This window comes from Manis pentadactyla, chromosome 9 (genome assembly GCF_030020395.1).
Source record: "Manis pentadactyla isolate mManPen7 chromosome 9, mManPen7.hap1, whole genome shotgun sequence".
NCBI lineage: Eukaryota > Metazoa > Chordata > Mammalia > Pholidota > Manidae > Manis > Manis pentadactyla.
In genome coordinates this window covers 128,815,987-128,842,982 of record NC_080027.1, presented here as the reverse complement: position 1 = coordinate 128,842,982, position 26,996 = coordinate 128,815,987, and the positions used below count along the sequence as shown (strand labels likewise).

General features: G+C 38.0%; 1 protein-coding gene across 1 annotated transcript in view; it reads right to left on the bottom strand.

The window, feature by feature from the left end:
- The window catches only part of ZBTB41 (zinc finger and BTB domain containing 41), a 66,170-nt gene extending 39,385 nt beyond the window's left edge, over positions 1-26,785 (bottom strand). The window contains exons 1-5 of the mRNA XM_036909437.2: positions 26,675-26,785; positions 24,817-26,056; positions 4,963-5,170; positions 4,183-4,252; positions 132-279 (exon numbers count right to left, since the gene is read on the bottom strand). Of these exons, the coding sequence (XP_036765332.2) occupies positions 132-279; positions 4,183-4,252; positions 4,963-5,170; positions 24,817-25,939 (1,549 nt within the window). The 5' untranslated portion in view covers positions 25,940-26,056; positions 26,675-26,785. The remainder of the gene's footprint in view (positions 1-131; positions 280-4,182; positions 4,253-4,962; positions 5,171-24,816; positions 26,057-26,674) is intronic.
- Between the last annotated feature and the right edge of the window lie 211 nt (positions 26,786-26,996).

The window sequence follows — 26,996 nt, the reverse complement described above, 5'->3', positions numbered from 1 at the left end:
CACAGCAAATCCAATAATCCTCTCAATTCACATGACTTCCTTCTCTTAAGTGGTTCAACACCAGCAGGCCCCCCAGCATGATGTGCATCAGTAATTGCTATGACCGCTTTTAGAAAAAGTAATTTACTTACCCAGATGGAACTTTTCTTGATGCTTTAACCGTGCAAATCGTGACTTGAAATGTTCTTCACAATAGGTACACTTGAAGGGTTTATCCTGAGAATGCAGAATCATATGTTCCTCTAAGTGTGGTCTTCGAGTAAAAGATTTCTTACAAATCTAAAAGAAAATGCACATAAACTGTAAGGGAAGCTGAATTAAAAAATTAAAATACAAACACATGATGAGAAATAAACACATAAGTTCAAATAATTGAGAAATTTTTCCCAACAGAAAACTTAGCAAATATATAATCAAATTCTAACTGTGCAGAAAAGATGCCTTGGAGAAATTATAATAAGGAATTATTTTAGAAGTAACTGAATCTCAGCTCCTTACATTTCTAACTGGCTAATTTCTAAGATCACAGAGTAATCTTAATTCTAGTCAAGATTTCTAAATCCATTACCTTTTTTTTTAATCCATTACATTTTTATCTTAAATCACTTATATGTCATGAATAAAAAGTTTTACCATTATTGTCATACATTTAATTAGGAATAGGAGTAAGAAGCCACAGAAAAATAATTTTAAAGTTTACCTCAAAGTGGTCAGAAGGAAGAGACACAGCTATTTAAAGAAGTTTGCAGGCCCTGGACTTAGAAGATGGAGGGGCTGCTGTAATAACACACAACAATATGTCTCTGCCAGACACCATGCTAAGTGCTTCATGGATCACTTATTTCTCACAGTAATCCTATGAAGTAGATGGAATTGTTACCATCATTTTATAGCTGAGGATGATGAAACTTAGTAAGGAGAAGAAACCAATGAATGTACATCCAAATAATAATTAACTTCAATTCCTAGAAGGAATTAACTTGAATTCCTAAAATAGCAGAAAAAAGGAGAATTTTGATGTATATATGACACCTCAGTGAGATTGCAGGTTCAGTTCCAGATCATCTCAATAAAGGGAGGCAAGTGAATTTTTTGTTTCCCAGTGCATATAAAACTTATGTTTATATAATACTAAGTCTTTGTACATATGTCAATTAAAAAATACTTAATTGATAAATGTTAATCATCACTTGAGCCCTCAGTGAGTTGGAATCTTTTTGCTGGTGGAGAGTCTTGCTCACCCTTAGATTGATCTGATGGCTAACTGATCACGGTGGTGGTGCTGAACATTGGTTGTTTGTGGCAATTTCTTAAAATAATGAAGTTTGCCACATCGATTGACTCTTCCTTTCATAAACAATTTCTCTATAGCATATGATGCTGTTTGACAGCATTTTATCCACATAAAACTTCTTTCAAAATTGGAGACAATCTTCTCCACCCCACTGCTTATTAATCAACCAAACATATGTAATATTCTAAAACCTTTGTTGTCATGTCAACAGTCTTCACAGCATCTTCACCAGGAGTAGATTCCATCTCAAGAAACCACTTTACTTGCTCATCCATAAAAAGTAACTCCCCATCCATTAGAGGTTTATCATGAGATGCAGCCATTCAGTCCCATCTTCAGGCTCCACTTCTAATTCTAGTTCTCTGGCTGTTTCCACCACATTTGTAGTTACTTCCTCCATGAAGTCTTGAACCCCCTCAAAGTCATCCATGAGGGTTGGAGTCAACTTCTCCCAAACTCCTGTTCATGTTGGTGTTTTGACAAAACTCTTCCCAAGAATCACAGACGTTGTCAGTGGCATCTAGAAGGGCAAATCCTTTCCAGAAGGTTTTCAATGTACTTTGCCCAGATCCATCAGCGGAATCACACTATGGCAGCTGTAGCTTTACGAAATGGGTTTCCTCAAGGAAAAGACTTGAAAGTCAACATGGGTCCTTGATCCATGGGCCGCAGAACTGACTTGTGGTCAGCAGCATGAAAACAGCAGGAACCTCACTGTCCATCTCCATCCGAGCTCTTGGGGGACCAAGTGAACTGTCAATGAGCAGGAATATTTTAAAAGAATCTCATCATGAACAGTAAGTCTCAAGTGTGCTTAAAATATTCAGTAAACCATGTTGTAAACAGATATACTGTCACATCTGTCCAGGCTTTGTGGTTCCATTTAAGACTATAAAAAGGTTTAGCATTAATTCTTGAGGTCCTTAGGATTTTTGAATGGTAAAGCATTGGTTTCAACTAAAAGTCACCAGCAGTTTTAACAAGAGTCACCTGTCCTTTGAAGCTGTGAAGCCAGTCATTGACTTCTCCTCTCTAGCTATTAAAGTCTTAGATGATTATCTTCCTCCAATATAAAGGTGTTTCATTACATTAAAAATCTGTTGTTCAGTGTAGCCACCTTCATTAATGATCTCAGCTAGATCTTCTGGGTAACTTGCTGCAGCTTATCCATCAGCACCTGCTGCATCACCTGCACTTTTATGTTATGGAGACACTTCTTTCCTAAGCCTCATGAAACAGCCTCTGCTGGCTTCCAACTTTTCTTCTGCAGCCTCCTCACCTCTCTCAGCCTTCCTAGAATTGTGGAGAATTAGGGCCTTACTCTGGATTAGGTTTTGTCTTAAGGCAGTGTTGTGACTGGTTTGATCTTCTATCCAGACCGCTAGAACTTTCTCCATATCAGCAATAAGGCTATTTCACTTTATCGTTCTTATGTTCACTGGAGAAGCAATTGTATTTTCCTTCAAGAATTTCTCCTTTGTGTTCACAACTTGGCTGACTGTTTGGAGCAAGAAGCTCAGCTTTCAGGCTATCTCAGCTCTGATTGTGGTATCCTTGCTAAGCTGAAGCATATCTAATTGTTGACCTAAAGTGAGAGATGCATGACTCTTCCTTTCACTTGAACACTTAAGAGGCCACTGTAGGATTGTTAATTGGCATAATTTCAATATTGTTATGTCTCAGGAAATAGGAAGACCCGAGGAGAGGATGAGAGATGAGGGGCAGCTGGTTGGTGGAGCAGTCAGACACATGTCGATTGACTACATTTGCTCTTATATGGGCATCCCAAAACAATTATAAAAGTAACATCAAAGATCACTGATCACAGATCACCATAGCAAACAGAGTAATAGTGAGAAAGTATGAAATATTGGGAGAATAACCAAAATGTGACAGAGATACAAAGTGAGCTGCTGGAAAAGAAGGTGCTGACTGACCTGCTTTATGCAGGTTTACCTGTGAAGCACAATAAAGTGAAGCGTTGATGGAACTAGTTTCACCTGTATATAACTAAGTCTGGGAGTAAGGAAGGCAGGATGGCTGGTGACTATAAACACTACTCACCTAAATAATGAAGCATTACTTTAGGGGATGTAGTAGAACAATGGTACCTACATATTCTCTGCAAAGCCCACCACTGACAAATGGAAACTAACTCCACTCCCATAACCTGCTCTGGCTGTAGTGACTGCTTTGATCAACAGAATGTGCTGGAGCTGATGCTCTGGGATTCCTGAGACTAGGCCGTAAAAAACCTAGGCTTTTGGGAGCTTCACTGCCATGCTGGCAAGAAGCCCTAGTCATCTCACAGAGACAAACATGGAGAAGAATTGGGGCCCTCAGCCTGGAATTGTTACCCTTGGCCCAGTACCAAGTTGCTAGCCATGTGAGCGAACCACTCGAAGGGCCCCAACCAAACCAGATCTGACCATCAGCTGACACCATGTACAAGAGAATTATTACCTAACAAAGTCCTGCCCGAGTTTACACTACTGACCTACAAAATGGTGAGATATAGTAAAATGGTTGTTTAACAGCACTAAGTTTTGAGATGGTTTGTTATGTAGCAACAGGTAACCAGAAATGGAGGTAAAATTCTAACATTTACACTCTGTGCAACAGTAATGCCAGTTTATCTACACAAATATAAATATATGGTACAGTGATCACACTAAAAATAAAAACTAGGATCTCTATTTCTCAGGTCCATCCTCCAAAAACTAACCCATAGCAAGCATAATTTACAAAAATATTAGGATAACTTTGTATAAAAGAAAAATTCTAAAAGTGAGAAAAGCTACATTTATATTACTTTAAAATCCAATTACTTTCCCAAAAGGTAACATTACATTTATTTTGGTTTTCTACTACAAACCAAAAGCTCTTACATCACATTTCCAACTTTCACTCTTAGTCTTCTTAATAGAAATAAATTCCTGTGCATTTTCAGGATGAAATCTATGAGAGAAAAATAAACATATTATTAGGAAAAGACTGCATTAGTTAAGTCAATATTCCATATGATCTGTTGACAGTAATAAGAATCAAGCACTGTTCCTTTTTTAAAGAGATAGGCACATATGAATACTTGAAGAATACAGTTTTCATATTAATAAATGAATGTGTATGCCTAAGTTGAAGCAGAAATAAGTCAAAGAGAAGTCTAATCATATTTTAAATACACTCAGGAAGCTTGCTATTCAGATAATCTTCAAAGTAAATCACCTGGTATTTTTTAGTCCAGATTCCAGTAAATTTAATTTCTTAAGAGTTAAATATGCAATACTATACTAAATACTCTCTCATAAATTTTTATATATTAAAACAAAGTTAAACATGAGTAATAAGTTTCCTACAGTTCTGAAAGCTTGTATTTTGAAAATATACTAGTCCAAACCCAAAAGGAAGAACAGGATAACCAGAATGCTGTCATATTACACTTCTGTGGTATAGACCATAGCTCTTGTTTCATCATCCAAAAACTTCATCTCTATAGCACTAATAAAAAAATATGAGCAAAGTGACATTTACTGCTCTTAATAAATTTGTAGTCTGCAAAACGCTAAGTAGTAAAGAACTGGAGAAGCACTCCTTAGATGTTTGTAGCTTACTACAAATTTAAATCAGAAGATAAAATGACGTAAGTACAGAAGCAAGATAATACTTGCCTCTTAACATGCTTGGCTAAAGTCTTCTTGCTCGCATGAAGTTTGTTACAATAAGGGCACTTGTGCTCCTTCTTATGAAATTCTGTCTCATTACTGTGCTTCTTTCTGTGAACAGTTAGGTTAGACTTTGTTGAATAGCGCTGGTGACAGATATCACACTCAAAGGGCTTCTCACCTGTGTGAACACGTGTGTGGCTTTCATATTTCCCTATAAAAAGAGAGAGATTTAAATTAAATTCGGTACATTTAATACATAGTGATTGAAATTTGACAGTGGAATAAAATCTCAATGTTAACAGCATATTTAATACACACACCCGCACACAAAAATAGAAAAAAGTTTACCTAAATGTTTATTTCTGGTAAACCTCAAAGACTTACTTTGAGCTTACTGCTTTTCTTGAAAACTTAGGTCATTTTAAAAAATCAATTAATGTTTACACATTTTAAAACTCAAGAGTTTAGAGAAATTTGTTTAAAATTCTGTTGGCAAATTCTCCGAACTTTAATAAAACCTTAAAATGTACAAAAAAAATGTTTATCATTGGTCTGCAGCAAAAGAAGTATTCATCATTTAAGATTTAGTATTTTTGTACTTTACTTTCAATATGTATACCCATGTATTGAAAGGAATTTTCAGATTTGACAGTTCTTTTAAAAATATCCTAAAAAGGCAAAATAATATGCTTAAGAATCTACGGCATTTTCATCTTTCCTCTCAGAGAAGATAATCTGAAAAGGGTACCACACATGTAGAACACAACAAAACCTCTACTTTACTACAGGCCCTCATATGAGACCTCTGCACTGACCAGACGTTAGGAAACAAATCAGGTTACTTGACTGAAAGCTTACTACATGCTGAACAGACATGCTAACCTGCTGAAGGCAACACACATGGGCAGTATCACAGAAAGGAGAAGAGAAAGATGAACAGGTGTAATGCATAAATACCGAGAATCAAAATAATGTGAGATCTGCATTATAATCTGAATATGTAGATCTAAGTTCTATACAAATGTTACAGGTTATTTCAACAGACTTTTGAAAGAGAGAAGTTACAAGAAAGAGCGAAGTAAAAAGATACATTTTAGGTATTATGTTTGTATGTTCTTATGTAATAAAACATGTATTATGTTCTTACTTAGACTAAAATTCTTTCACATTGTTATTTAGCACATAAATGTCCACTATAATTATAATTAAATTACATGTTATATATAGGAATAATACAAATTTCTAATATAAACGTCCAGACACAGAACAGCATCACAGATGAAGGCACAGACCCTGGGTCCAGCACCTGGGTATGAAAACTGGTTCTTCAGACAGCAGTTATGTGACAATGGACAAATAATCTTTCTATGCTTCAGATTTCTCTCAAATGAAATAATGGAGAAAAAAATGAAACAAGTATATAAATGAATTGATACATGTAAAAAGCACTTACAACAGTATCCAGCACATCATAAACTATCAATTAATGTTGACACATGTTATTACTCTAATCAAAGCTGTGACAAGGCATATCTAGAAACTTAAAGTAGAAGTTTCAATTAAGGATACTTTCAAGCAATAAAAATATGAAAAAAAATACTTCTGATAGGAAGAGCAGTTTTCAATTAAAAGCTTAGCTTTGTCCTGCAAAATAAATATATAAATTTTTCTTCTGGCCAAAGCTAATGTAAAAAGCATAGCATTCCAGTGATATACTTTAAAAAAAATAATAAATCCTAAATATACCATGAAAATTAGGAAAATACCCACAGTATTGCAAGCCTACTGGGGAAAAAGATAATCATAATTATTTATCTATTTAATAAAATAATTCACCAATGTATTATATATATCCATATATGATTAAATTTAATAAATACATAGTGCTTATCATTTAAAAATTAACTATATTACACTTACATAAAGAATACTGGGGAAACGCAATCAAGGTATTTTCCTTAAGGTGGGAGGGAGGAAGGATGGCAATCACAGGCAAAGGGAAACAAAAATACAATAAAAAATCAATTATGTATTCAGGTACAGACCATACAGATGATGGTCTGTACATTTTTTACATGCATGTAATCAGAAAACATGTTTGCTCACCTGCTAAATTAGCTGTGTGATCCTAATTAAGCTAATAATTTAACCTCTCCATACCTGAGTTTATTAACATTTCAAGGAGTTGTGAGAGGCACAAGTTAAAATATACACAATACTCAAAACATTTCAGTATATAGTAAGACTAGTATTTCATTATTATTACTATTATGGTTACTATACAGATTCCTAGTCACAATAACGACACGTAAGTATATCTCAAACATAAAGATGGATACAACTGACTTATGAACAGACATTATAACTGATCAAACTGGAATTTTGACTCTCTTGAGAACACTGAAGAATTTTGCCTTCCCCATTGCCATTACTAAAACTGTTGAGATCTCAGTTCTCTCTGCCACTGCTGGGGTATACCCTCCACATACATGTGGACACATACCCTATCATTACGACTACTCTTCTGTGTTCAGGGGATGAGATCTAATATGGGACTTTATTGGGGAAAAGGTGTTCTTGTATGTCCCAAGGTGAAATCTGGAATGACTTTACAGACATCACAAATAACAAGTGGGTTCTATAAAACAAGAGGAAACTATGCTATGGTTTAGACCAGTGTTTCAACCTAAGGATCTTTAGTGTTCATGAAATCAGTTCTTTGGGCTGTGACTAGCACTGGGGGGACAAAAAGAAATAAACTAGGGTAGAATATCAGAGTGCATTCACACTACCTTCATGCAATTTTTTTTGCTTCAATTTATGCATGAACCATATGTGAAAATACATATATAATATGTATTTCTGAGCTTGAACCATCCAAAGAAGTTGGAAAAATACTGATATACATTAGTTTTTGCAAGGAATTAGTTTTTGCAAGGAATAACCACACCTTTACTGCTTTAACATAATTTGGGAATATGCTTTCTGAGCTGATACTGATTTTTATTATAATATGGCACACTTGTACCACATCAACATTTGTAAAACATCAATTAGACATGAAATAAGGTACAGAACCCAAATATCAGTATGTACTAACATCCCACAGTTTTAATTTGGAAAAGACAGAGGTCACTGTATGAAATTAAAAAAAAAAAGTTTTCTGATTGTGAAAGTTACTGTAATTCATTTTTCTTAAACTTGCTTTAAATTATGTAAATGATTCGTACTTGTGGTAAAAAAAAATGTAAACAATCAAGAGGATGCAGTCTGAATTTTAAATGACTAATTTATAAACGATTTTTAGAACAGACCCATTCTTACCTGGGGATTGACTGTACATATTTAGCACAGATTCTCAAGAGCGAAAGACAACTTATCAACCCCCTAATGCTTAAATCTCCTCATTTACATACCCAAGTGAGCAGGAACAGCAACTTAATAAAAATCTTAAGGTGTAAGAAAAAATTTCCACCAAATCTTTTATTTTCTATGAAAATACTTTTGCTGGAAAGATGTAAAATTAACAAGTATACATCTAGCATTTTCCCTTTAATCAAAGTCAAGAAATTCTTGCTTTAAATATAAATTAAGCTACATGTAGTTGACTATTAACATCATCAAAATCACAGTTAAATTCAAAGTCAAACCACTTTTAACTATTAAAATTCCATTTACTGAAGACCAGTAGACTTATAAAACAGAAAGTTTGGAAATTTAAACCAAAAATAACCAAAATTTTAAAAAATTGTTTAAATAAATTCAGCAAAGTTCAAAGAAACCAATGAAAATACGTAATTTGAATAATTCTTTATGACATTAAGAACCTCTAGAGTGAAAAAACTTTTTTGTCATTAATCCAAATTTCATCCACACAGGCACGGCAGGGTCTGTTTTCCCCATGGGTTTCTGAACAGAGACATAACTTCAGGGAACCCTGAGCACAGAAGGGTCAGGTAGGTCTCCAAGGGCTAGTTGGAAAATAATTTTACTCTCCCAAAAAATCCCATGTTTACATCAAGGGTTAGGAGTGTAGGGGTACTCCTCAGCACAAACACAGTCAATCTACATCTGTTTCTTCTTTTTATAATGGGATGGAATTCAATAATAAAATGTGCCTTTCACATAAATTTTCAGTCAAAAAAACAGTATTCCTTCAGAAAATACTAAAATATGCCCACCCATTCTTGATCACCAACAAAAAACTTAGATTAAGAAATTTCATTCACAGTATTTTTCTGAACTGAATCCTAATATGAATTCTGTCTCAAATCTAAAACTAAAAATACAAATTAAACTTATTTTCATATGAAAAACTTCCCCTTGTACTTCAGAATTTATTATTCCCCCATATGGGTCATGCAAATTATCACTGTCAGATTTTGTAAGCAGTTTTTACAAAAAGACACATCACCAGCTTAGCTCATTGTAAACTGCTATTACTAAATTGCTAAAATCTTAAGTTACACCTTGAATTTATGCATATGGCACACCCTAAAGAATGCGCAACTAAATTATTTAATCTTCAAGTAGAGAATTGTGCCACTGTTAGAACTTTTCTCTATTAAGAACCAAGAGGAATCTCAGTCGGGATGGTCTAGTGAGTCAGATTTTTTAAAGAAGCTGTAACACATTTTCTATCTCTACAAGAGATTGTAAATTTAATACAAGGAAAGATTTTGGTTCTCAGTAGGAACAATAAGATATAAAATTCAAATTTTCTCTCACTCCATATGTCATCTTCTCCCTAATTTTGCCTTTTCACCCCTTAGGTTCTTTTTTGCTTTTTTTTTTTTTTTTTAACCCACTTGACCCTAACGGGAAAAGGTCAAAGGACTCTCATTTGCATGCAAATAGGCTTAGAGAACAGCTGGTAGCCTAAGGAAAAATATAACTGGATCAGGAGTCATACTCCAAGCAACTATTAAAATGTCAGAACCACAGAAGATCCACAGTAATGGAATCAAATTAATCAGCTACATACTGTGGAGCTAATGGTCTGGCACGTCTCAGAGCTGATTCACTCTCTGTCATAAAACTACTCCGAGTTAGAAGCTTAAAAGGAAGCCTAACCAGCTTCTTACAAGTCCAAAGTCAAGTCAGACTCCAACCTTCCAACTTAGTTCAACTGAATAAGAGTCTACTACAAACTTATAATTTGAAATTACCTGAAGTATCATAAAGGATACTAACCAAAAGTGAGGTACAAAACTTTCAGGCTCACAATGTAATGAGACAGATAAATAACTATGAAAAATCTAGGTAGGCAATCCTATGCACGTAATGTAGGTAATAGAATTATTGGGAGATGGTTCCTAAACTGTTCTTCGAAGAATAAATGACAAGTCTATATTCAGTGCAACTCTGATCAATCCTCATCCCATATCCCACTCCCAGTGACACTCACCTACCCAGACCATGGTTCTTTCCAATTCCTTTCTCCACACTGAAGCCAGCACCATCTTTCTAACCTCCTATAAGGCTGCCATTTCCTTTGCCAAAGTGTTTCCAAGTTTCTATTACTTACTGGATAAAATCTAAACTCATCTAGCATGAAAACCATTCAAAATCTGACACCTGTTTACTATACCAATCCTCATCTCTTGTCATTTTCATTATGCCTCCTTCCCTACCTTGAAATCACCCATACCTCAGCAATTCCCAGAACATAACATACCTCACTGTCTTTGTACATGCTGGCCCTTCTCCCTTGTAAATTCCTCCCCAGTCTTTAGGTCTCAGCTCAAATGCCACTTGCTCTGTGAAATCTTTCCTGGTTCCTTTACTCTCTACTTAACTTGGTAAGATTAGCTTTATGGCATATCATTGCATTTTTGCATGGACTCACTAAACTGTAAGATTCTTAAGGACATCATTAATACAAATGATGTATTAATAAATACATAATTTCATATGTTTAGCAGCATTTGGCATATTAGAGACACTCAATAATTATATTACATTAATGAATAATAAGAGCAGCCAGCATTCCTAAAACATCTAAATTTCACACAGTATTATGAGTGATTCATCAGGACTATACCATTTAGGCCTCATAAAAGCTCCATGAGAAGGCACAATTAGTATCATATTAGCACCAGCCCACTCTATACATGAGAAAACAATAGTATAGACAAGTTAAATAACTTGCCCAAGACCTGGAGTCAAAAATGCAGGCAGAAAAGAATTAAAGATAGCGGTGTGAGAGGAGAGACAGGCTTCCTCCTAAAACTGGATACAATTAGAAAATATAGTTGGCGCAACTAATCCTGAGAAAGCAACAGGAAAGAGGACGGCACCAGACTGCACACACCTGGAGAAAAGAGCAGACCTCACCAAACGGGGTAACGTACCAGAGCTGTGGCTCGGCGAGACCCGAGCCCCTCCCCCACCCCAGCTCACCGGCAGGAGGAAGAGAAACTGAGCAGGGAGGGAGTGGAAGGCTTGGGACTGCTGAATACCTAGCTCCGGAGATCTGCACTGGGAGCACAAACCCACATTTCATGGTGCTTTTATCATACTCTTCTGATTACGGGGTTGGAAAGCTGGGACAGGCGGAGTTCCTGGGGAGACTGGGATTCTGGCCACTTGTGGAAAGCAGGGATCCATATCCAGCTGCTCTGGGACAAAAGCTTTTATCTGTGTGATCCGCCAACTGGTTCAGGCGGTGGAGACAGGCACAGCAGCTGGGAAGCAGAGAACAGCTCTTTCCTCCCCCCAGGCACCAGTACCGCTCCCCTGCGACCCCAGACATTGCTTCAGGGGCTGAGCAGCTCCAGAATAGAGCTTCTGGGCACTAGAGGGCGCCATACACAAACATGAAACGCCAAAGAAACCTGGTCCAGAGTAAAATTATTAATACAACTCCTGAGAAAGATTTAAATGATATGGGCCTTGTGACTCTTCCTGAAAGGGAGTTCAAAATTAAAATCATCAACATCCTAATGGAGGTACAGAAAGACATCCAAGAACTCAGGAATAAATTCAGGTTGGAAATCCAATTGTTGAAGAGCACGATGGAGGGTATTAAAAGCAGGTTGGAGGGTGGAGCCAAGATGGTGGCGTTGAGTAGAGCAGCGGGAATCTCCTTCCAAAACCACATATATTTTTGAAAATACAACAAATACAACACTTCCTAAAAAAAGACACCAGAAGACACAGGACAACAGCCAGACTCATCCACACCTGCAAGAATCCAGCGCCTCCCAAAGGTGGTAAGATACAAGCCGCAGCCAGGCAGGACCCAAGCGCCCCTCCCTCCAGCTCCCGGCAGGAGGAGAGGAGTCAGAGCGGGAGGGAGAGGGAGCCCAGGACTGCTAAATAGCCAGCCCTAGCCATCCGCACCAGTGCAGATACAGTGCGTGCGCAGGGTGCTGGAAACTAGGGAAACAGGACAGTAAGACCTGTGAGCGGGTCCCCACAGCCAGTGCCCATGGGACAAATAAAAGCGAGTGCTTTTTGAAAGTCTTAAAGGGACAGGGACCCTACAGCTGGAATGAAGCATCCCGGGACACTTAGCCCAGCAGCTGGGAATCCCAGGGAACTCTGGGCACTCTAAATCCCTGGGCAGCAGGGCAGATCGGAGGCCCCTCATGGAGATAAACAGCCTCCCAGTCGTTTCCCCTCTGACGCGGCTCCGCTATATCGGAGCAGCAGCCCAAGGCAGGCCACACCCACAGCAGACACGGAGCTAAACTCCATAGTGGCTGGGCAACAATCAGAAGCCCCGTCTGTGCACAGCTGCCCAGCACAAGCCGCTAGAGGTTTCTGTTCTCCCAGGAAAGGAAGGCCACAAACCAACAAGAAGGGACGTTCTCCCAGCTATCACTTGCGCCAGCTCCACAAACTATCTCTATCGCCATGAAAAGGCAGAAGAATTTGATACACACCAAAATAACAACCTCTGAGAAGGAGATAGACCTAACCAGTCTTCCTGAAAAAGAATTCAAAATAAAAATCATAAACATGCTGACGGAGCTGCAGAGAAATATACAAGAGATAAGGGATGACGTCCAGAGGGAGATTACAGAAGTGAAACAGTATCTAGAAGGATTTATAAGGAGAATGGATAAGATGTAAGAGGCCATTGATGGAATACAAACCAGAGAAAAGGAATGCATAGAAGCTGACACAGAGAGAGATAAAAGGATCTCCAGGAATGAAACAATATTAAGAGAACTGTGTGACCAATCCAAAAGGAACAATATCCGCATTATAGGGGTCCCAGAAGAAGAAGAGAGAGAAAATGGGATAGAAAGTGTCTTTGAAGAAATAATTGCTGAGCACTTGCCCAAACTGGGGGAGGAAATAGTTGCTCAGACTACGGAAGCACACAGAAATCCCAACAGAATGGACCCGAAGAGGACAACATCAAGACACATAATAATTAAAATGGCAAAGATCAAGGACAAGGACAGAGTATTAAAGGCAGCCAGAGAGAGAAAAAAAGGTCACCTACAAAGGAAAACCCATCAGGCTATCATCAGACTTCTCAACAGAAAACTTACAAGCCAGAAGAGAATGGCATGATATATTTAATGCAATGAAACAGAAGGGCCTTGAACCAAGGATACTGTATCAAGCATGATTATCGTTTAACTATGAAGGAAGGATTAAACAATTCCCAGACAAGCAAAAGTTGAAGGAATTTGACTCCCACAAAGAACCTCTACAGGGTATTTTAGAGGGACTGCTCTAGATGGGAGCATTCCTAAAAAGAGCACAGAACAAAATGCCTAACATATGAAGAATGGAGGAGGAGGAATAAAAAGGGAGAGAAATAATCATCAGACTGTGTTTATAATAGCTCAATAAGCGAGTTAAGTTAGACAGTAAGGCAGTAAAGAAGCTAACACTGAACATTTGGTAACCAAGAATCTAAAGCCTGCAATGGCAATAAGTACATATATTTCAATAATCACCCTAAATGTAAATGGACTGAACACACCAATCAAAAGACACAGAGTAATAGAATGGATAAAAAAGCAAGGCCCATCTGTATGCTGCTTACAAGAGACTCACCTCAAACCAAAAGACATGACAGATTAAAAGTCAAGGGATGGAAAAAGATGTTCCATGCAAACAACAGGGAGAAAAAAGCAGGTGTTGCAGTACTAGTATCAGACAAAATAGACTTCAAAACAAAGAAAGTAACAAGAGATAAAGAAGGACATTACATAATGATAAAGGGCTCAGTCCAACAAGAGGATATAACCATTATAAACATATATGCACCCAATACATGAGCAAAAATATATGTGAAACAAATACTAACAGAATTAAAGGAAGAAATAGAATGCAATGCATTCATTATGGGAGACTTTAACACACCACGCACTCCAAAGGACAGATCCACCAGACACAAAAAAAGTAAGGACACAGAGGCACTGAACAACACACTAGAACAGATGACATCTATAGACATCTATAGAACTCTACATCCAAAAGCAACAGGATACACATTCTTCTCAAGTCCACCTGAAACATTCTCCAGAAGAGACCACATACTAGGCCACAAAAAGAGCCTCAGTAAATTCCAAAAGACTGAAATCCTATCAACCAACTTTTCAGACCACAAAGGTATAAAACTAGAAATAAATTGTGAAAAGAAAGCAAAAATGCTCACAAACACATGGAGACTTAACAACATGCTCCTAAATAATCAATGGAGCAACAACCAAAATAAAATGGACATCCAGCAATACATGGAAACAAATAACAACAATAACACAAAGCCCCAACTTCTGTGGGACGCAGCAAAAACAGTCTTAAGAGGAAAGTATATAGCAATCCAGGCATATTTAAAAAAGGAAGAACAATCCCAAATGAATGGCCTAATGTCACAGTTATCGAAATTGGAAAAAGAAGAACAGATGAGGCCTAAGGTCAGCAGAAGGAGGGACATAATAAAGATCAGAGAAGAAATAAATAAAATTGAGAAGAATAAAACAATAGAAAAAATCAATGAAACCAAGAGCTGGTTCTTTGAGAAAATAAACAAAATAGATAAGCATCTAGCCAAACTTATTAAGAGGAAAAGAGAGTCAACACAAATCAACAGTATCAGAAATGAGAAAGGAAAAATCACGATGGACCCCACAGAAATACAAAGAATTATTAGAGACAACTATGAAAACCTATATGCTAACAAGCTGGGAAACCTAGGAGAAATGGACAACTTCCTAGAAAAATACAACCTTCCAAGACTGACCCAGAAAGAAACAGAAAATCTAAACAGACCAATTACCAGCAACAAAATTGAAGCAGTAATCAAAAAACTACCAAAGAACAAAACCCCCGGGCCAGATGTATTTACCTCGGAATTTTATCAGACATACAGGGAAGACATAATACCCATTCTCCTTAGAGTTTTCAAAAAAATAGAGGAGGAGGGGATACTCCCAAACTCATTCTATGAAGCCAACATCAACCTAAAACCAAAACCAGGCAAAGACCCCACCAAAAAACAAAACTACAGACCAATATCCCTGATGAATGTAGATGGAAAAATACTCAACAAAATATTAGCACACCGAATTCAAAAATACATCAAAAGGATCATACACCATGACCAAGTGGGATTCATCCCAGGGATGCAAGGATGGTACAACATTCAAAAATCCATAAACATCATCCACCACATCAACAAAAAGGACAAAAACCACACGATCATCTCCACAGATGCTGAAAAACATTCCAACAAAATTCAACATCCATTCATGATAAAAACTCTCAACACAATGGGTATAGAGGGCAAGTACTTCAACATAATAAAGGCCATATATGATCAACCCATAGCCAACATCACACTGAACAGTGAGAAGCTGAAAGCTTTTCCTCTGAGATCGGGAACAAGACAGGGATGCCCACTCTCCCCATTGTTATTCAACATAGTACTGGAGGTCCTAGCCATGGCAATTAGACAAAACAAAGAAATACAAGGAATCCAGATTGGTAAAGAAGAAGTCAAACTGTCACTACTTGCAGAATACATGATATTGTACATAAAAAACCCTAAAGACTCCACTGCAAAACTACTAGAACTAATATCGGAATTCAGCAAACTTGCAGAATACAAAATTAACACACAGAAATCTGTGGCTTTCCTATATACTAACAAAGAACTAATAGAAAGAGAAATCAGGAAAACAATTCCATTCACAATTGCATCAAAAAGAATAAAATACCTAGTAATAAACCTAACCAAGGAAGTGAAAAACCTATACCCTGAAAACTACAAGACACTCTTAAGAGAAATTAAAGAGGACACTAACAAATGGAAACTCATCCCATGTTCTTTGCTAGGAAGAATTAATATCATCAAAATGGCCATTCTGCCCAAAGCAATATACAGATTCGATGCAATCCCTATCAAATTACAAATTCATTCTTCAATGAACTGGAACAAATAGTTCAAAAATTCATATGGAACCACCAAAGACCCCGAATAGCCAAAGCAATCCTGAGAAGGAAGAATAAAGTGGGGGGGGGGGGATCTTGCTCCACCACTTCAAGCTCTACTACAAAGCCACAGTAATCAAGACAATTTGGTACTGGCACAAGAACAGACCCACAGATCAGTGGAACCGAATAGAGACTCCAAACATTAACCCAAACATATATGACCAATTAATATACAATAAAGGAGCCATGGACATACAATGGGAAAATGACAGTCTCTTCAACAGATGGTGCTGGCAAAACTGGACAGCTACATGTAAGAGAATGAAACTGGATCACTGTCTTACCCCACACACAAAAGTAAATTTGAAATGGATCAAAGACCTGAATGTAAGTCATGAAACCATAAAACTCTTAGAAAAAAACATAGGCAAAAATCTCACGGACATAAACATGAGTAACTTCTTCATGAACATATCTCCCTGGGCAAGGGAAACAAAAGCAAAAGTGAACAAGTGGGACTATATCAAGCTGAAAAGCTTCTGTACAGCAAAGGACACCATCAATAGAACAAAAAGGTATCCTACAGTATGGGAGAATATATTCATAAATGACAGATCCGATAAAGGGCTGACATCCAAAATATATAAAGAGCTCACACACCTCAACAAACAAAAAGCAAATAATCCAATTAAAAAATGGGCAGAGGAGCTGAATAGAGAGTTCTCTAAAGAAGAAATAATTCAGATGGCCAACAGACACATGAAAAGATGCTCCACATCACTTGTCATCAGAGAAATTCAAATTAAAACCACAATGAGATTTCACCTCACACCAGTAAGGATCGCCATCATCGAAAAGACAGACAACAACAAATGTTGGCAAGGTTGTGGAGAAAGAGGAACCCTCCTACACTGCTTGTGGGAATGTAAATTAGTTCAACCATTGTGGAAAGCAGTATGGAGGTTCCTCAAAAAGCTCAAAATAGAAATACCATTTGACCCAGGAAATCCACTTCTAGGAATTTACCCTAAGAATGCAGCACTCCAGTTTGAAAAAGTCAGATGCACCACTATGTTTATCGCTGCACTATTTACAATAGCCAAGATATGGAAGCAACCTAAGTGTCCATCAGTAGATGAATGGATACAGAAGATGTGGTACATATACACAATGGAATATTACTCAGCCATAAGAAAAAAACAGATCCTACCATTTGCAACAACATAGATAGAGCTAGAGGGTATTATGCTCAAATAAGCCAGGCAGAGAAAGACAAGTACCAAATGATTTCACTCATATACGGAGTATAAGAACAAAGGAAAACAGAAGGAACAAAACAGCAGCAGAATCACAGAACCCAAGAATGGACTAATAGTTACCAAAGGGAAAGGGACTGGGGAGGATGGGTGGGAAGGGAGGGACAAGGGCAGGGAAAAAGAAAGGGGGCATTACAATTAGCATGTATAGTGTGGGGGTAGTACAGGGAGGGCTGTGCAACACAGAGAAGACAAGTAGTGATTTTACAGCATCTTACTACGTTGATGGACAGTGACTGTGAAGGGGTATGTGGGTGGGATTTGGTGAAGGGGGAGCCTAGTAATCATAATGTTCTTCATGTAATTGTAGATTAATGATACCAAAATAAAAAAAAATAAAGCAGGTTGGATACAGTGGAGGAAACGATAAATGTAATAGAAACTGCAGAAGAGGAATACAAAGAAGTTGAGGCACAGAGTGAAAAGAGGATCTCTAAGAATGAAAGAATATGGAGAGAACTGTGTGACCAATCCAAAGAGAACAATATTCGCATTATAGGGATACCAGAAGAAGAAGGGGGAGAGAGAGAAAGGGATAGAAACTGTCTTTGAAGAGGTAATTGCTGAAAACTTCCCCAATATGGGAAGGAGATAGTCTCTCAGGCAATGGAGGTACACAGATCTCCCAACACAAGGGACCCAAGGAAGACAACACCAAGACACATAGTAAGTAAAATGAAAAAGATCAAGGATAAGGACAGACTGTTAAAAGCAGCCAGAGACAGAAATAAGATCACATACAAAGGAAAGCCCATCAGGCTAACATCAGACTTCTTAGCAGAAACCTTAAAGGACAGAAGGGAGAGGCATGATGTATTTAATACCATGAAGCAGAAGGGCCTGGAACCAAGACTACTTTAGACTACAAGATTATCATTTAAATTTGAAGAAGGGATTAAACAATTTCCAGATAAGCAAAAGCTGAGAGAATTTACCTCCCACAAACCATCTCTACAATCTATTTTGGAGGGACTGCTATAGATCGAAGTGTTCCTAAGGTTGAATAGCTGTCACCAGAGGTAATAAAACCACAGTAAAGAAAGGAGAACAGCTAATTACTAAGAAATGCAAAATTAAATTAACTATCCCCAAAGTTAATCAAGGGATAGACAAAAAGTACAGAATATGATACCTAATAAATAAAGAATGGAGGAGGAAGAAAAAGGAGGAGGAACAGAAAAGAAGCTTCAGATTGTGTTTGTAACAGCATACTAAGTGACTTAAGTTAGACTCTCAGATAGTAAGGAAATTAACCTTGAACCTTTGGTAACCACGAATCTAAAGCCTGCAATGGCAGTAAGTACATACCTATCAATAATCACCCTAAATGTAAATGGACGGAATGTACCAATCAAAAGACACAGAGTCACTGAATGGATACCCATCTACATGCTGCTTACAAGAGACTCACCTCAAACCCAAAGACATGTACAGACTAAAAGTCAAGGGATGGAAAAAGATATTTCATGCAAACAATAGGGAGAAAAAAGAAGGTGTTGCAGTACTAGTATAAGACAAAATAGACTTCAAAACAAAGAAAGTACCAAGAGATAAAGAAGGACATTACATAATGATAAAGGGGTCAGTACAACAAGAGGATATAACCATTATATACATACATGCACCCAACACAGGAGCACCAGCACATGTGAAACAAATACGAACAGAACTAAAGGAGGAAATAGAATGCAATGTATTCATTTTAGGAGACATCAACGCACCATTCACTCCAAAGGACAGATCCACCAGACACATAATAAGTAAGGACACAGAGGCACTGAATAACACACTAGAACAGATGGACCTAATAGACATCTATAGAACTCTACATCCAAAAGCAACAGGATACACATCCTTCTCAAGTGCACATGGAACATTATCCAGAATAGACCACCACATACTAGGCCACAAAAAGAGCCTCAGTAAATTCAAAAAGATTGAAATTCTACCAACCAACTTTTCAGACCACAAAGGTATAAAACTAGAAATAAATTCTACAAAGAAAGCAAAAATGCCCACAAACACATGGAGGCTTAACAACATGCTAATAAATAAACAATGGATCAACAACCAAATTAAAATAGAGATCAAGCAATATAAGGAAACAAATGACAACAACACAAAGCCCCAACTTCTGTGGGACACAGTGAAAGCAGTCTTAAGAGGAAAGTATATAGCAATCCAGGCATATTTAAAGAAGGAAGAACAATCCCAAATGAATAGTCTAATGTCACAATTATCGAAATTGGAAAAAGAAGAATAAATGAGGCCTAAGGTCAGCAGATGGAGGGACATAATAAAGATCAGAGAAGAAATAAATAAAATTGAGAAGAATAAAAACAATAGAAAAAAATCAATGAAACCAAGAGCTGGTTCTTTGAGAAAATAAAAGAATAGATAACGCCTCTAGCCAGACTTATTAAGAGAAAAAGAGAATCAACACACATCAACAGAATCAGAAACGAGAAAGGAAACATCATGACACACCCCACAGAAATACAAAGAATTATCAGAGAATACTATGGAAATTTATATGCTAACAAGATGGAAAACCTAGGAGAAATGGACAACTTCCAAGAAAAATACAACCTTCCAAGACTGGCCAAGGAAGAAACACAAAATCTAAACAAACCAATTACCAGCAGAGAAATTGAGGTGGTATTCAAAAAACTACCCAAGGACAAAACCCCCAGGCCAGATAGATTTACCTTGGAATTTTATCAGACATACAGAGAAGATATAATACCCATTCTCCTTAAAGTTTTCCAAAAAATAGAAGAGGAGGGAATACTCCCAAACTCATTCTATGAAGCCAACATCAACCTAAAACCAAAACCAGGCAAAGACCCCACCAAAAAACAAAACTACAGACCAATATCCCTGATGAATGTAGATGGAAAAATACTCAACAAAATATTAGCACACCGAATTCAAAAATACATCAAAAGGATCATACACCATGACCAAGTGGGATTCATCCAGGGATGCAAGGATGGTACAACAGTCGAAAATCCATCAACATCATCCACCACATAAACAAATAGAAGGACAAAAACTACATGATCATCTCCATAGATGCTGAAAAATCATTCGACAAAATTCAACATCCATTCATGATAAAAACTCTCAACACAATGGGTATAGAGGGCAAGTACTTCAACATAATAAAGGCCATATATGATCAACCCATAGCCAACATCACACTGAACAGTGAGAAGCTGAAAGCTTTTCCTCTGAGATCAGGAAAAAGACAGGGATGCCCACTCTCCCCACTGTTATTCAACATAGTACTGGAGGTCCTAGCCACAGCAATTAGACAAAACAAAGAAATACAAGGAATCCAAATTGGTAAAGAAGAAGTTAAACTGTCACTATTTGCAGATGACATGATATTGTACATAAAAAACCCTAAAGATTCCACTCCAAAAACTACTAGAACTGATATCGTAATACAGCAAAGTTGCAGGATACAAAATTAACACACAGAAATCTGTGGCTTTTCTATACACTAACAATGAACTAATAGAAAGAGAAATCAGTAAAACAATTCCATTCACAATTGCATCAAAAAGAATAAAATAATTAGGAATAAACCTAACCAAGGAAGTCAAAGACCTATACCCTGAAAACTATAAAACACTCTTAAGAGAAATTAAAGAGGACACTATCAAATGGAAACTTATCCCATGCTCTTGCTAGGAAGAATTAGTATCTTCAAAATGGCATTTCTACCCAAAGCAATATAAGATTTGATGCAATCCCTAGCAAATCACCAACAGCATTCTTCAACGAACTGGAACAGATAGTTTAAAAATTCATATGGAAACACCAAAGACCCCGAATAGCCAAAGCAATCCTGAGAAGGAAGAATAAAGCGGTGGTCATTATGCTCCGCAACTTCAAGCTCTACTGCAAAGCCACACTAATCAAGACAGTTTGGTACTGGCACAAGAACAGACCCACAGACCAGTGGAACAGAATAGAGAAACTCCAGACATTAACCCAAACATATATGGTCAATTAATATATGATAAAGGAGCCATGGACATACAATGGGAAAATGACAGTCTCTTCAACAGTTGGTGCTGGCAAAACTGGACAGCTACATGTAAGAGAATGAAACAGGATCACTGTCTAACTCCATACACAAAAGTAAATTCGAAATGGATCAAAGACCTGAATGTTAGTCATGATACCATAAAACTCTTAGAAAAAAACATAGGCAAAAATCTCTTGGATATAAACATGAGTGACTTCTTCATGAACATATCTCCCCGGGCAAGGGAAAACAAAAGCAAAAGTGAACAAGTGGGACTATATCAAGCTGAAAAGCTTCTGTACAGCAAAGGACACCATCAATAGAACAAAAAGGTACCCTACAGTATGGGAGAATATATTCATAAATGACAGATCCAATAAAGGGTTGACATCCAAATATATAAAGAGCTCACGCACCTCAACAAACAAAAAAGCAAATAATCCAATTAAAAAATGAGCAGAGGAGCTGAACAGACACTTCTCCAAAGATGAAATTCAGATGGCCAACAGACACATGAAAAGATGCTGATCATCGCTAGTCATCAGAGAAATGCAAATTAAAACCACAATGAGATTATCACCTCACACCAGTAAGGATTACCACCATCCAAAAGACAAACAACAACAAATGTTGGTGAGGTTGTGGAGAAAAAGGGAACCCTCCTACACTGCTGGTAGGAATGTAAATTAGTTCAACCATTGTGGAAAGCAGTATGGAGGTTCCTCAAAAAGCTCAAAATAGAAATACCATTTGACCCAGGAATTTCACTTCTAGGAATTTACCCTAAGAATGCAGCAGCCAAGTTTGAAAAAAACAGATGCTCTCCTATGTTTATCGTAGCACTATTTACAATAGCCAAGAAATGGAAGCAACCTAAGTGTCCATCAGTAGATGAATGGATAAAGTTATACACAATGGAATATTATTCAGCCATAAGAAGAAAACAAATCCTACCATTTGCAACAACATGGATGGAGCTAGAGGGTATTATGCTCAGTGAAATAAGCCAGGCAGAGAAAGACAAGTACCAAATGATTTCACTCATATGTGGAGTGTAAGAACAAAGAAAAACTGAAGGAACAAAACAGCAGCAGAATCACAGAACCAAAGAATGGACTAACAGTTACCAAAGGGAAAGGGACTGGGGAGGATGGGTGGGAAGGGAGGGATAAAGGTGAGGAAAAAAGAAAGGGGGCCTTATGATTAGCATGTATAATGTGTGGGGGGGCATAGGGAGGGATGTGCAACAGAGAAGACAAGTAGTGATTCTACAGCATCTTATTACGCTGATGGACAGTGACTGTAATGGGGTTTGTGGGGAGGACTTGGTGAAGGGGGAAGTCTAGTAAACATAATGTTCTTCATGTAATTGTAAATTAATGATAACAAAATGAATTTTTTTAAAAATGCAGGCAGTCTGACATCACCATAGCTGCAAAACACCTTCCTCTTAGTATATCAGGACTCTAATCTTGAACAGTATTTTCCCAAATTGGGCACAAAGAACTCTTGTCTCCCAGAACATTAAGTACCCTGAAGTGTTTTACAGTAAAATTATTTAAGGAAATGTTGGGTTAAGTAAAATTAACAGGTTTCTTTACCAGAGAATTGGACAGAGTTAATACAGATCGACTGTGAATTATAGTAGTTGTCCCATTCTTACGTGAGCACAGAACCCCTGTCTCATAAAGGAGCTCACAGGTGCAGTGTTAAATAGTATGGTTTCAGATCTGTATGTTGGGCCTACAAAGCCATTTGTGAACTGACTTAATTCACTCATCTCAAGTCAAACTAGGTTAATTTAAGACAGAAAACAGGAAGCACATGCTAAGAATAAAAAGGTTAAGAAGCAGAATCTTGAGATGAAATGTTCTCAAGTATCTCGATCCAACATTGTTCTCTTCTCTTGCCCATCAAGTCACAGTGCCCATTTACAGCAGCATTTGTTCAGCCTGAGTGTAACCAGGCCAGTTCCATGAGCTCTTCCAATAATTTACTCAAAAGTGATTTTACTGTGTGTGCAGAGAATAGTTATTACATTGGATTGTTGAAAACCTTCTGATTTACAGAAATATTCAAAGGCATAATAAGCAGAAAGAGGTCACCATTGGTATGCATGGTATATACTGTCGCATATTGTGAGAGCAAATGATCACCAATTCCTTATAAAACCAACTTCCACCTATACCAACACCGTAACTCAACACTGCAAGACACACGGAGATGTATTACTGTGTAATTTTACAAGGTCAAGTTGCATTTACGTGTTCCTTTTATCATTGAATGTGGCAGAATGTATGTCACAATTTCACAACTTTGATTTATATGGAAATAGTTTAAATGTTTGAAATCTAAGTTCACATTAGAACAGTTCATATACACCTTCAAAAATTATTTTACTAGCAAATATTAGGTCTACTGACATTAAATGTTAACTGACATATTTTTAACTTGAGGTTACAGACCACATTTTCTACATATGCTTTTCTAATAAGGGAAGAGTTGATTTATTCATTACTATAATAACCAAAGAATACTACTAGTTAGGACACTACCTGAAGTCTCTATCGACAGAATTAAATTACATTCAGTACAGTTTTATTCTTAATTATATATTAATTTAATCTGAGACTTCCCAATGCTCAACAGTACTAGCTACTGGACAAGTATTCACATATCACATTCCAACTCACATATTACCATGTCCAAAAAGAAACATATACAAATTATTAAATTAAATCTAATATAATCTAATTCAATTTTTTATGACTCAAAAATAGCACTTATTAAGTTAGCATACAAATCAAAGCTCTACACTTCATAATTATTGATATTGAGTAATTCATACCAAGTACCTGAACTAATGATCTGTCATCTAATGTTGGGACATAAGAGAAAATAAAGGCTATAAATACTTAAATTCTTGAATCACAACAAGTATAAAATAACAGGATAAAATATGTGTTAAACATCATATATCCACCCTAGTTCAATAATCTTTTTAAAAGTTACTTTCAAGTTTTAGTTTTTAATTAACACCTTTAAAATATCTATTAAAAGTAAGTTATTAGAGACAGAAAACAAGCTTTCTTTCCTTACCTATTCGGTCAAATGTTTTATCACATTTAGGACACTGCAATATTTTTTTGTTACTGTTCTGAATGACTACAGGCGTTAACCCCTCATGAATATTTCCTATGGAATCACCAGCCTCAGTTTCCTCTTCTGCATCATTATGATCTTTCTCACTTTGTTCCTCAATGTCAGAGTACTCATCTGACATTTCCTCCTCTAGCTCATCTTCTTCAGCATTATATTCACTTCCAGGATCCTCAGAATCATTTCTATCTGACTTTTCCTTATCAAAATTTTCTTGATTCAGATTGTCTGAACCATCACCACTTTCTTGTTCATCATCACTGGTGTCATCAAATTTAAGAGGGCACTTCCGATTTCTTTTTGATCTTCTTGTGGAAAAACTTCTCTCCAGCATTTTTAACCCATGTTTTTTCCCTAATAAAAGGGACCTGTGGGTTTTAGCCAAATGATTCTCTAAAGACTTTTTATAACAAAAATGCCTACTACAGAATTTACACTGATGATTACTTGAAAGTCTTCCAGTTAATTCGTTTACTGTTTCTTCTGGTGAGGACTTTCCAGTTAGCTCAGACTGAAAAGTGGCAACGTTTTCATTATTTAGCAGCTTAACTGCATCTATAATGTCCAGAAATTTTGCAGCCTCTAAAACAAGAGGTATTTCATATTTGTACACAAAAAATTCTGATGTGTAAAGAAATTCAAGCAAATGCTGAAACACTGAGTGTGTTACGTGATCCAGGGTGACAACATCAGTGCTTGGATTTTTGCTCAAACAGGCATGAAAATAACTACTGCCAACAGCAACAACTACTTTATGTGCACTAAATTCTTTTCCTTCTACTATGATGAGTAAGTCACAGAAGGACGGTTGCTTCTGCCTATCATCATTTAAATACTTTAGCAAATTCTTATTATACTGCAAAGAACTCAAAAGTTTTCTCTGATCTGGAGAGGGAGGAAGTTCCTGATAGCAGCGAAGAGCTTCAGGAGCTGGTCTTTCTGTGGAATGAGTATAGTTCACTTGGTCGCACCCCACTGCAACATTGCCTTCCAAAGAACCTTTGGGATAGCCTAGATGGATCTTCTCGTCAAGATGTGAAGTAACCTTTCTCCTTTTCTTCATTGCAGTACGACAATTTCCAAACAAGAGACTTCATAAGTGTCCTAAGGGATTTAGAAAAGAAAACTAGATTGTCTTGGACAACAGCTTCCGGAGGGACATGCCAGAAGGGTTCATGGTCTGCAAAAGAGTAAGAACCATGTAAAATAACTCCACGGCAAAGCAACCCTAAAATCACTCACGACATCTGTAATCATTCTTTTCTGCATCAGAACTAAATTATGATAAAGTCACAGCTTCCACCTCTTCGTGGCTAAGAGATTTAGGGCAGAGAGCAACGAGGCCGGGTTAGAAGAGGCAGCCAACAAAGGATCATTTTAAAGGAAGCCAGAGCACACCTTTCAGGCCTGATTCACGAACAGAGTCGAAAAAAGGAGGGAAGACAAGGGAGCGATCCCTCCACGATCGCGGCGGAGCAGGCTGCAGCGGGTTACAGCCGTGGTTTAGGGGCGCTGGGCTGGTGACAATGAGACCGTCGCGGTCGCGAACCCCAAGTTTCTCCCTTCGCACGCTTTCCCGGGGCGAGCCGGGCGCGCCTCCTCAGGGGCAGGGAGCGTCCCACGGCCACCACCCGGCGCGGCGGCCCAGGGCAGAGCCGGCGGCAGGGTCACCAGAGGGACGACGTACGGAGGCAGAGGCGCCTCCCAGGCCTGCCGGGCGGGGGCTGCTGTCGCGCAGGCGAACCTGCCACCCCTCCCGCCCCAGCCTCCCTGGGTGAACGCCCCATGGATCCATTACCGGGAACCCAGGGCTCCCCGCTGGCTCCCGGCCGCTGAGCTCCACTCTGGGCGCCCTCGCTCCCGCGCCTGCCCACTTCCGGGTTCAGCCACACCTCAGCGCCCTCCCCGAGTCTGTCGCCTCGCAGCCCCGAGCACGTCAGCTGCGCGCGCAGCCGCCGAGCCGCCCGGAGAGCTGGAGCACGGCCCTGCTCCTGCTACTGCGCACGCGCGCGCCCCTGCTCTGCGCATGCCCCGTGGGGACGTTAGTTGCGCCCCGGGTCCGTTACTCCGGGACTTCACGGTGGTTTGGTGGCCCTTGGGGCTGAACCTCTGGAAGCCTG